Source organism: Alexandromys fortis, unplaced genomic scaffold (genome assembly GCF_014885135.2).
Source record: "Alexandromys fortis isolate MF-2015 unplaced genomic scaffold, M_Fortis_MF-2015_v1.1 scaffold_36, whole genome shotgun sequence".
NCBI classification, from domain to species: Eukaryota; Metazoa; Chordata; class Mammalia; order Rodentia; family Cricetidae; genus Alexandromys; species Alexandromys fortis.
Genome location: NW_026067915.1, coordinates 6,461,615 through 6,474,102, shown reverse-complemented (window position 1 = coordinate 6,474,102; position 12,488 = coordinate 6,461,615). Strand labels below are relative to the sequence as shown.

The following is a 12,488-nucleotide window of genomic DNA, read 5'->3' as shown; positions in this document are numbered from 1 at the left end:
ATCCTGAAAACTAAAGTAAGGAGACGGGGACTTAACTCAAACCTCCCTTCAACACCACGGTCTTTCTCAATAGAAACAGAACGTTCTGCTCTGAAATAAGAATGTTTGCGCAGAGAAACTTTGAAAGACCAGAAGAGGTACTTGTAAACATGAGTCCTCCTCCAGCTAAGTGTACTATTCCAACTCAAACTGTGAGTTCACACCACATATTTCTGCAGCTGGTAATTCTAATCCTTTTAAGTGTACATGTATACACAAAAGTTGAACCCCAGGAATAGATTAGCTATAAATATTAACATGGATATGTGTATTCATAATTCAAGAGCAAAATTCATACAAGGAATTCCCAAAGAGATCAAAAAGTCAAGAGGTATGACAGTCAGTACTCAAAAAATATGCGCAAGGCCGTAATTAGGACAATGAACTCTTACCAGCATAGGCAAGTCTGACGATAGTAGCATCATCTTGGGCCAGGTGGGCTATGCCTGGGAGAATGTACTCTGGATAGATGTTGACATCATTACGAGGAACCTCTTGGACAAGGGCAAGAACTTTGGTGAGTGTCCTCAGGGCCTCAGCCCTCACCCTGGGAACGGAGTCGTTGCTGAAATGTAACAAGTATGGAGTGATCCGGTCCAGCAGGATCTCCACACTCAGCCTAGGGGCTAAATGCAGAATGAGTTCCAAGGCGGCCAATTTGGAGTCACAGGACTTCAGGGTCTGCAGGCAGGACGTTATGACAGACACCAGGACAACCAGCCCACTCTCCTTGGGCTCCCCTTCTGCTTTTTCTGGCAAATCATGTCCACAGAGATTGTTAATAATGTTGCCCAAGTCTTTCCGTATGACCAAAATCCGCTCATCGGCAGAGAGAAAGGTTTCCTTGGCGAACTGAGCCATATAAGGCTGAAGGAAAGTGTAAAATATCTCAGGGAAGGCATTGCCACGCTGCTGCTTCAAGTAATCCTCGGCCTCCAAACGCTTCTCTGGCTCACGGTGGATCATCTGAGTTACCTACGTGAAAGGAGAAAGAGAACAGGGTCCATTTTAGAACAGGAAATGAAAGTCAGTTGGGATGGCTCACACCTGTACCTCCACACTCTGGAGACTTGGGCAAGGCCAACAGAGTGGGCTGTGTGACAAGTTCAAGGCCAGCCTCCTGAGCTGTGGTAATAAGTTCAAGACCAGTTTGGACTACAGAAGATTTCATACACCTACACACACACACACACACACACACACACACACACGTTAGAAGACAATTTCATGTGATTTAAAGGATTTCTGAAGTAATTCTGATATTTTCTTTGACCATGTAGCCCCGGCTGGCCTGGAACTCACTATGGAGACCAGTAAGTCCTTTCTCAATAGAAACAGAACGTTCTTCCCTGAAATAAGAATGTTTGCTCAGGGAAACTTTGAAAGATCAGAAGCAGGTACTTGTAAACAGAGATCCACGCCCTTCGCCTCTCCTGAGCACTGGGATCAAAAGCATGCACCACCATTTTCAGCTACTTTTTTTTTTTTTAGAACTACAAAATAATTGTGTCTCTCCCAGAAGGCAACAGGACTCTACACACTAAGGTGCAGAGAGTCTGGTATATAAGAGGTCACACCCTGTTTGACATTTGTTATTAAAAAAGCAGCAAGCTTTCAGAGAAAAACAAAATAACACACGAATCTGGAAGAAATTATAGGACTCCTGATATCATTTCAGAGCCACAACTAGGAGTCCTGGTTTAAACTATACTACCACAAATCCAAAATAGCACATGGTTTAAGTGTAGTTTAGTCCAGAGGAGAATCAAAGGGCTAGTAACGTAGCTCAAGGATGGAGCACGGCATCAGTGTGTGAGGTCCTGTGTGAGGTCCCAGCACTTCAAAGACATAAATAATAGGATGCAGAGATGGTTCAGCACCTAGGAGCACCTCCTCAGCCCCCTGCACCCACAGCGAGTGGCTCACAACTATTTATAACTTCAGGCAGATAGAGGGGATTGAACACCTGAACTCTGCACTGGCACGCTCTTCAGTGAACTCTGCACTCACATGCTCTTGAGTGAGCACACACACACAATCTTAAAAGGAAATAAAATACTTAAAAATGTGTGAAAATGTGTGATGTGGGAGTCCCCTCTGTGTGCTGTGATTACCATTAATGAATAAAGAAACTGCTTTGGACCTATAGCAAGGCAAAACTTAGGTAGGCAGAGAAAGCTAGGTTGAATGCTGGGAGGAAGAAGGGCAAAGTCAGAGAGAAGCTATGGAGCCGCCACCAGAGTCGGACATGCCAAAACTTTGCTGGTAAGCCACTGCCACGTGGCAATACACAGATTAATGGAGATGGGTTAAATTAAGATGTAAGAGTTAGCCAACAAGAAGCTAGAGCTAATGGGCCAAGCAGTGATTTTAATTAATACAGTTTCGGTGTGATTATTTCAGGGCTGAGCAGCCAGGAATGATCAAGTGGCCTCCTTGGAACAAATGTAAACATTGGAAATAATATACTTGATATAAGAACATAAACTCTTTTAATATATAAAAAACAGTTCAATGTTTCCACGTATCTGCAATTTTGGCTTTCTTTAAGGATTCTAACCTGGAAACTAGTACTTGACTTAGGGGAATCAAATGTACCATGTGGTAAAATGACCTAAGAATAATTTTTATATTTGCATTAATGCCTCAAAGATTAATAAACAAACTGACTGTCAAATCAAGAAAATGTAGCTCCAAAGACACAAAGCTGCTCAGCTAAATGGCCTGGCAAGAGTCAACCATACCGGGAGCAGCAAGTGTGCTTCTATTTCTTACCACAAGCTACACTGGCTTCCTCCAGAGCACCCTGTTTCCAGTATTTCCCTTTTTACTTTGCCTTTTTTTTTTTTTTTTTTTTTTTTTTTTTTTTTCAAGACAGGGTTTCTCTGTAGCTTTGGAGCCTGTCCTGGAACTAGCTCTTGTAGACCTGGCTGGCCTCAAACTCACACAGATCCCCCTGCCTCTGAATCCCGAGTGCTGGGACTAAAGGTGTGTGCCACCACTGCCCAGCTTTTACTTTGCCCTAGAAACGGTGTTCAAGCAGTCCAGACTGGCTAGGACCTTACACTCCCCAGTTTCAGCCTTCCTTCAGCAAACACATTCCAGGCCAGTGCTGGCCCTGGAGCTACAGCCCAGCCCTCCTAAAAGCTTTATTTATTTTGAGATAGGGATTTGCTGAATTCACCAAACTGGCCTAGAACACAGTCTGAACCCTCAGGCAGGCCTGGAATTTGAGCTTCCCTTTCCTCAGCCTCCTAAATAGGGCTTGCAGACCTATACTACCAGATTGCGTATTTCCCCACTCAGAATACTGCAGAGTATTCTACACACACTGCAGTCCTTAGCACAGTGTCAGTTACTCTAAAAAGACGCCTCCGACAGCGATCCAGACATCCGACCAGATGGCCTTACACACTGGAACCCAGTGACTGTGTAGCTCCCTTCCAGGAGGACCACACCTGCATCCACAGGAGAGGCCCACTGCTGCGCTCTGCTCGGGCTGAGCTCCCCTACACTGCAGACATCTGCCTTCTTCCTGCCTCAGCAACAAGCTCTATCTCAGGAGTTCGGCCCACCTCCAAATCCGCCCAAAGCAGAGTCAAGATTACCATGGAATAATGGATTCATTTTTCTGTATTTTTCTTTTAATGTCAAATGTACTTTTTGAAAACAGTATATTTCTTTCTAATAAGGTATCAAAGGTATGTTTATTAGTACTAGGTTTTGTCCCAAATTTGTTGTGGAGGAGGGACTGGGCGTGGTGGCTCATGCCTGTATTCCAGCACTCTGGAGGCTATGGCAGAAGGCCTGCCCTGAGTGAACATAGACAGTGAGTTCCAGGACAGTGAGGACACATTCCCATTAAAACTGTACAGCAAATATTTGCAACATACTTACCAATTCTCTGATACTGCGATCTTCGATCTTATTTAGCACTTGTTCAGGGAAAAAATGTCCATTCCTATATGCCAGCAGCTGAGAGAGATCGAACAATGGTACACCTTCTGTGAAAAGCTCAGCTATCACACAGCCTGGAAAACCCGACACAATCCATTAGAACATGAAGAGATCACGTAATACAGAGCAGGATTCAGAAAAATCACAACACTCGAAATGCAAAAATCAACTGAATTTAAATGTTTAATGCAATATTAAACATATTGTCTAACTGCTTGATAGCCAGGGTATAAAAATAATGACAATCATATACACAAAGGTGTTTAAAAGTCACAAGGAACCCTTTAGTACAGAAACACAGCACTAAGTTCACAAGAACTACTAAGTAGTAGGTGCTGCCTATAACAGGCACCACTAGCACTGTGTGGTAAAATCCTGTCTTCACAAGCTCCCCTCCTAGAAGGTAGACAGAACATAACCAACAAGTGAATTTGATTTCTAGTGCTAAATATTACAAACATATACCAAGTCTTTAAAATGTGGGAGCAAATCAGAAGAAAAGGGAAATAATAATTCAACCACTTTGCATTAACCTTCAATAATTTTTAAGTACCTACATTCTCAAAAGCACAAAGCAATTTTGATTTTTTTTTTTTTTTGTACACAGCAATTTTATTGAGTCATTAAATGACATGCATTTACCAAGTCTTTTAGACCTTAAAAAACTACCAGACAGCTTGGACCTGCTGGGCCCTCTGGCAAGAATACTCGCCCTAAGTACTAAAGGATCTGACCTCCACCTCCTTCAGCTCCCTGTCGTTAGGCAGCAGTAAATCCTTTCCTTCTTATCTGTTTAAGATTTCAGGAGCCACTGGGTGTGGTGATACGCGCCCTTAGTCCAAGCACTTTGAAGGCAGAAGGATTTCTGTAAATTCAATGTCAGCCTGATCTACAAAGTGAGTTCCATTAAGAGTCAGGACTACAGAGACCTGTCTCAGAAAAAAACAAACAAAAACTAAAACAGATTGCAAAAGCCACTACAGCTCCTCCATATTCTTCCCTTTCACTAGTATTTTTCCAAACAGTACCCACTGTGGACTATTTTATGTTGCCTGTTTCTCTGCCCACTAAAATACAAACTCTATAAGATGTTTTTCCCCAATTTTTGTCCATTGAAAAATCTGTCTGATGTGAGATTCCCCTATGTATGCTGTGAATATGTGTTATTACCATTGGTTAATAAAGAAGTTGCTTTGGGCTATGGCAGGGCAGAATAGAGCAAGGCAGGAATTCCAAAGAGGTAGGAGAAAAGAAAGTGCCAAAGGAGACAGATGCCAGAGAACCTTACCAGTAAACCACCAGCCTCATGGTGATACATAGAATAATAGAAATGGGTTAATTCAAGATGTAAGAGTTAGCTAGAAACATGCATGAGCTAACTGGCCAAGCTTTGTTGTAATTAATATAGTCTTTGTATAATTATTTCAGGTCTGGGATGCCGGGAAACAAACGAACAGCCTCCGCCTACACCTGTCAACTAACATAATTCTAATAACTAATAAACATTCAGTAAATTTGCTAATTTCTATTTATACAATGTCAATTTCAGAATAAAGGACTTCCAACAACAGCTATTTTTAAGGAAAAAAATCAAGTTCTGAGGCCAGTAGAATGCTCAAGGAGTAAAGACACTCGCCACCAGGTCTGATGACTAAGCTCAGTCTCTTAAATCCACATGGTGGAAGGACAGACCATTCCCATGAGCTCTCACCAACCTCCAACATGCACCAGGTATGTGCTCGCCTGCACCCCTTGCAGCTCCTCCTGCATGGTGCGTGGGGGGTGGGGCAAAACCAAGACATAAACTCATTTAAAAATACTTAATTCATCATATGTAGGCAGGAAATAGAAGATCTGACCCACGCTATAAACGAAGAAGATCTAACAAACGTCAGTATAATATCCTACCCATGAGAGCAGAATACCTATAGAACATCCACTGTCTAGATGAGACCTCAGCCCTGTGGTTTAGACACACTTTTGGTGTACTCCAAGGCTTCCTGTGTTCAAATCAGATCCCCACTGTGAGGCAATGTGGAGAAACCTTAATCTGACAATGGTGTCCGAGGTGAGGCCTCTGGGAAGGAATCAGAATTAAATCATTAGGGAAACCTCTTTGACTGAATCCAGGAAGCTTCACAAGAAGAGAAACCAACACAGAGAGACACTGTACACACTCTAACCCTCTGAAATTGAAGACCAAATTAAACACTGTCCTTTTTTAAAATTGACTTGGTCAGGGTGTTTTACCTCAGAATAGAAAAGTAAGCAAGACAACTCCTAGACAACTAATGGATCAAGGGAACCCAGCAGAGTGGTGCTGCATTCTGTAAGGCCTGCTACATGGGAGGCCACACGTGTGATCCCAGCTACATGGGAGGCCACACGTGTGATCCCAGCTACATGGGAAGCCACACGTGATCCCAGCTACATGGGAAGCCACATATGTGATCCCAGCTACATAGGAGACCACACATGTGATCCCAGCTACATGGGAGGTCACACATGTGATCCCAGCTACATGGGAGGTCACGCATGTGACTCCAGCTGCATGGAAGACCACACATGTAATCCCAGTTACATGGAAAGCCACACCTGTAATTCCAGAGTGAAGTGAGAACCTGTGTTCCATTCCCAGTGTTAAGAGGAAAATCAAAAGGAAATTACCAAAGTCTTTGGGATAAAAACAAACAAAAAACACACAACATAAAAAAAAAAAAAAAAAACAGAAGCAGGTGGGTCTCTAAGAGTTCGAGACCAGCCTGGTCTACAGAGTGAGTTCCAGGACAGGCCTCAAAGTTACATACAGAGAAACCCTGTCTCAAAACAAAAACAAAAACCAAACAACAAAAAGAGAAGAAAAAAACTTTAGGAAAACCCTTTCTAAGTCAGGCCTGGCAGAATGGCTCCTGCAAACAAGGGGGACAAGAAAAGGAAGGGCCATTCTGCCATCAGCAAAGTGGTGACCCCAGAGTCACTGTCAACACTCCTAAGTGTGTCTGTGGAGTGGGCTGCAAGAAGTGTGCCCCTCAGGCACTTGGAGACATCCAGAACTATGCCATGAAGGACATGGGAACTCCAGATGTGCGCACTGATGGCAGCAGAGCCTTCAAGGGCCAAAGGAATAAGGAATGTTTCGCATCATAGGTACGAGCATTAGTCCAGGGAACACAATGAGGAGTTGCCAGACAAGCTCTACACCGTGGAAATCTGGGATCCTGCTACCTGGTTCAAAAATCTACAGTCAATTAAGATGTAGTCAGATAAGTGTCAGAGAGTTATAAAACTTCTTTTAAAAAATATAACAACTGGGCAGAGGTGGCACATGCCTTTAATCCCAGCACTAGGCAGGCAGAGACGGGTGGATCTCTGTGAGTTCAAGGCCAGCCTAGTCTACAGAACAAGTTCCAGGACTGCCAGGGCCACACAGAGAAACCTTGCCTCAAAACAATCTAATAAATAAATGAGTAACACTCATACGGGCCTAGGGAACAGTTCGGTGAGAAAAGCACCTTGCTTTGCAACTATTAGGCCCTGAATCAAATCCCAGGATCCACATTAAAAAAAGCTGGGCAGGGTGGTACCTGCTTGTACTTTCAGAGCTGAAGACACAGACACAGAAAAGATCTCTGGGGTTCACTGACCAGCAAAGCCTACATGGTAAGCTCCCCGCCCAGTAAGAGACCTTGCCTCAAAAATAATAGAATTGGCAGGGAACTTAGCACAGTATGAAGGCCAGAGACAACCCTAGGTGTAGTTCCTCAGGTATTGTCCATTGTACACGTGTCTGCATACATACATACGTACATACATACACCCACACCTGCACACGCACCCCTGCACACACATGAATATACAAAGGCAACAAAACCCAAAACACTGAAGGACTCACTAGTTCTCTGAGGAAACGTACAGCTATAAATGCCAACATTGTAGGAGCATCACACACTGCCCACACCAACTACCGAAGCTAACTCCCAGTCACTGGAAGGCCATCGCCCTACTGGAGGCCTTTCGGGCACGGCCTCCCTGCCTATCGCTCCCACTTCCTTACTATGAGTTTCCGTGAGAGCATCTTATGCTTATCACCGCCAGAGCACACACAAGGTGAGATGTACTTTCATGCCCAAGCATGGCACAGCGTGTGTTTTGAATGTTTAGATGAATGAAAAGCATTTTGCATTTTCTCATCACTTAAGCACGGCCACGGAGGAAATCATGTATCCATCTGAAAACAGTGTAAGAAGGCATGCTAAGGAATGTCTGGAAATCTGGCAACTTACAAAAAGCTAGATTTCTGTGTCTGACAGTTAAAATACGCAAATTAGCTAAACTGACCGACTCAAATACCTGCTGAAAAGATGTCCATGGCTCTCTTCAGCTCTCCCCGTGTCCTCTGATTGCTGTTTAGGTCCACGAGAGGAGTGGAGGGATCTCTCATATATTCCAGCTCGGTGGCGAACATCCCACCATCGACAAACCGCTCAGGAGCAATATAGCAAGTCCTCCTGCGCGAGGTGTCGAAGAAATAGTTGAAATCTGCTGGATTGTCCTCTGGAAGATAAGTGGGCTTAAAACTGGCAAAATCCGTTAGAAGAACCCAGTTCCAACTGGTGACCATCACATTCTCAGTCTTGATGTCGCCGTGTCGGACTCCGGACTTGTGCGCCTGGTCCACGGCTGTCAGGATCTGGAAGGCGATCCAGCGCTTCTCGATGTTGTTTAAGAACGGGCGGGTACTGATGCGGTCATAGAGATTGTCTCTCACATACTGCCTAAACAGCATGGCTGCCTTCTCGGACGCTTTTTCTGCTGCTTTCTGGAAAGGTAGGCAGTTCTGTGCAGAATGAAGTCTGATTTTCAGTTCCTCCAGCTCTTGTTTATAGCTCGTTAAAGGCAATGTGGGATCCTGAATTGCAAAGACCTTCACTACCACCAGGCCTTCCCGGTGCTTTGCTCGGGCAACTTTAAAAAAACGAGTACTTCCCAGGCTCTTATCATATTCAAAGTCGTGGATATCTGAGAAATAACTCTCTACGGAGAGAATCTGGGAAGGAGCAATGCCCGCGAGTTGATTTCCCATAATGACCAGCACCGCTGGGTCAGCAAGTTAAGATGTAACACCTATTTTAAAAGATGGGAAAAGGGAGAGACAGATGCATATTAAAACGGAAACAAGGAAGCAATGGACTTGCCACTATTTGGCCTTTTCCAAAAAGATAGGCGCAACATTTTCTACTGAGTGTATGAATGAGCATCCCAGAGTAGAATTGAATTCAGGAAAATGTACCTAAATAGAGTCTAAATTTTAGATGTTTTTAATCTAAAAAGGTGGCGCTATTTTGTGCCATCCCTTCCAGGAGCTGAACTGTGTTTTAGAAGTTCTGGGGTTTTGTTGGTTGGCTGGTTTGGGTTGGGTTTTTGAAACAGGGTTTCACTGTGTAGCCCTGGCTGTCCTGGAACTCACTCTGTAGACTAGGTTGTTCTCAAACTCGCAAGAAATCCGCTGCTAGCCCGCGGTGGTGGCGCACGCCTTTAATCCCAGCACTTGGGAGGCAGAGGCAGGCGGATCTCTGTGAGTTCGAGGCCAGCCTGGTCTACAAGAGCAAGAGCTAGTTCCAGGACAGGCTCCAAAACCACAGAGAAACCCTGTCTCGAAAAAACCCAAATAAAAAAATAAATAAAAAAAAAAGAAAGAAATCCTGCTGCCTCCGCCTCCCAAGTGCTGGAATTAAAGGCGTGTGCCGCCACCACCACCTATCTTGAGTTAGGCTCAAATAGAGGCCTTTGACGTTTTCTATTTTTATTTTTTGTCTTGCAATAAGGTCTTGCATAGCCCAGGCTAGGCATAAAATCCCCTACATAGCTGACTGACTTTAAACTTCAGATCCCCTAGCCTCCACCTCCCAAGTGCTGGTGCTCCACTATGCCCAGTGTGACCCCTTCAACATTAAGCTAAAGAGGTTAGCGTGCATCCACTGACACGCAGATTCTAAAACATGGCTGCACCTTTACTGCGTTCAGCACTGTGTTTGGGGCTATGGAAGTCGCAAAAGTGCTGTATGACTCAGTCCTTGTCTAAGAAAACTTCAACTTGCTTGCAGATAGAAAACACATTTACACGTATAAAAGAATCAGCTGTTGCAAATGGGCCACTTAATCCCTGCGAGGGTCAGACTAAAATCTACAAAATTAGCATCACCTGGGCCCCTCCAGCCTCATCGCTGAGTGGCTTCCCACCACCTAAACCAAGGCAAACGCCTCTGATTTGAAACAAAAAACCCCGCCAGAGACATTTAATAAAAGTAAGCCAAAATGCAAACTTCCCCAAGTTACTTAATCCCATATTTTGCAGGAACTGCCTCCCTAACCCCAGGCTTAGCACTCAGGGAAACATTTACCCCAGGCCTCTGGCAACTCAAAAGTCGCTGACAGATCCCAGAGAAGTCTTGGCAGAGCTCTGAGGGACTTGGGCGTGAACGGTAGTCAGCAGGAGAATGTTTTCCGTGAGGGGTCTTCCTTCAAACGCAGGACCTGGGTAGTTGCGGGAGAAGAGCAGAATTGTCCAAGACCTAGAGCTGGGGGTGAGCAACTGGGAGAACAGGCACACTCGGGACCCCGGACACCCAGCAGAGTCACCTCCGGCTCCTCCCCTGCCGCCCTGGGCCCGCGCGTGTTCGAGTCCCGCAATCCCCGGGCCTTTGCACCAGCCCAGGGCCGGAGCGGTGCCAGCACCCGTCCAGGAAGACAACTTCACCCGCGGCGAACGCTGAACTCCCGGGAAAGCCGCCGAGTTGACCTCACTTCCTGTTGAGAACGGAAGTGACGGAGGGAAGTTTGAGGAAGTGTACAGTAGGAAGTTAGTTGCTAGGAAACGAGGGAAGGGGTGCGGCCTCGCTGTCCCTGGCAGAAGGCGCTTTTCTCAAGTAAACTTTGGGGACACTGGCTCTCAGAAAACTTAACCGCGTACTTAGGAAAACTAGTGCCCCAACCAAATTGGATTTCAACTTTATTGAGAAGAAATTTATGTGTCGCAAAGTTCATCGGTTTAAAAAGTGAACAATTGGTGACTGGCACCTTTAATCCCATTACTCAGGAGACAGAGACAGCAGATTTCTTGTTTGCTTGAGGCTAGCCAGGGCTACAATGAGATATCTTTTCTCCAAAATCAGTATGTATGTATGTATGTATGTATGTATGTATGTATGTATGTATGTATGTACACGCTCTTTTTTATTTTAACGGCAGAGCCAAATGCAGTTTTGAGCCCACAGCGGTAGTAACTTCTTGCAACGAACAACACTGGGCATTTTGACTGGGATTGGGGAGATTGGCTTCTAATTTATTCTAGGAGAGAAACACTCATTTTCTTTAGTAGGGTACCCATTGAGTACCCGCCGTGCTCCATGGGTAGTTGAACACTCATTACCACATAGATGATCCTGCCTAAACTCAGTGAGTCTTGGAAAAAGAAAAGGGAAAAAAAAGTTTGAAAGTGCATTCCGAGGTTGTTTAATAAGAGTGGGGGATTACATTAATTGGAATGTACTTTATACATGTGTGAGATTGCCGAATTAAAAAAAAATCAAGTTAAAAACACTTTTCAAAGTGTCAAGAGTCACTATTTTAATTTTTTTTAGTTATTTTATTTTTAAAGGTAAAGTCTCATTCTGTATTCCAGGCTGGCCTGAAACTGGTGTCCTTCTGCCTCAACCTCCTGAGTGCTGCAATTATAGCTGTTCATCGTGGTAAGTAGGGATGGATTTTAGCTGGGGCTGTGTTCTAATTTTCTTTCTATTGCCGTTGTGGAGGTTGTTGAATGAGAATGGCCCCCCAAAATTCATATATTTGAATGTCTAATCCCTAGTTGGTGGACTGCTTAGGGAAGGCACGGAGGTGTGGCCATCTTGGAAGAGGTGTGGTCATCTTGGAAGAGGTGTGGCCCTCTTTGAAGAGGTGTGGTCATCTGGGAAGAGCTGTGGCCATCTTGGAAGAGGTGTGTCACCTGGAGTAGGCTTTGAGGTTTAAAATGCCTGTGCCAGGCCCATGTTTCTCTCCTCCTGCTGACCAGGATGTAGCTCTCAGCTATTTCTCCAGTACTATGCCTGCCTGTGGGCTGCCAGGCGCCATACCATGATGATAATGGACTAACTCTCTGAAACCGTAAGCAAGCCCCTAGTTAAATGATTTTTTTATTAAGAGTTGCCACCTCAGCACTGTGGGGTGGGGAGAAGCAATGATTTTTAATATATTTTATAGAAGTACAATTGCTATAATCTGTTTCAGAACTTTTTTTATTATATCAAAACCGAAAGCCTGAAGCTGTGAGCGATTGGCCCTCACTTTTCCTTCCCTTTCGCAGTAGACAATCATTACTTTACGTTTCTGTAAGATCTCGCTTATTCTGGATATTTCATATATGGAGAATAAAGCATACACTCTGATTTCTTTCGATTTGCCCAGTGTAGACTGTCACCATGACTCTGATTTGT

The 12,488-nt window shown here is 44.5% G+C and overlaps 1 protein-coding gene across 1 annotated transcript in view; it reads right to left on the bottom strand.

Moving 5' to 3' along the window:
- The window catches only part of Pik3r4 (phosphoinositide-3-kinase regulatory subunit 4), a 57,177-nt gene extending 46,395 nt beyond the window's left edge, over positions 1-10,782 (bottom strand). The window contains exons 1-4 of the mRNA XM_050139361.1: positions 10,398-10,782; positions 8,347-9,120; positions 3,937-4,070; positions 432-1,014 (exon numbers count right to left, since the gene is read on the bottom strand). Coding sequence (XP_049995318.1) covers positions 432-1,014; positions 3,937-4,070; positions 8,347-9,079 — 1,450 coding nt within the window. The 5' untranslated portion in view covers positions 9,080-9,120; positions 10,398-10,782. The remainder of the gene's footprint in view (positions 1-431; positions 1,015-3,936; positions 4,071-8,346; positions 9,121-10,397) is intronic.
- Positions 10,783-12,488: the final 1,706 nt, after the last annotated feature.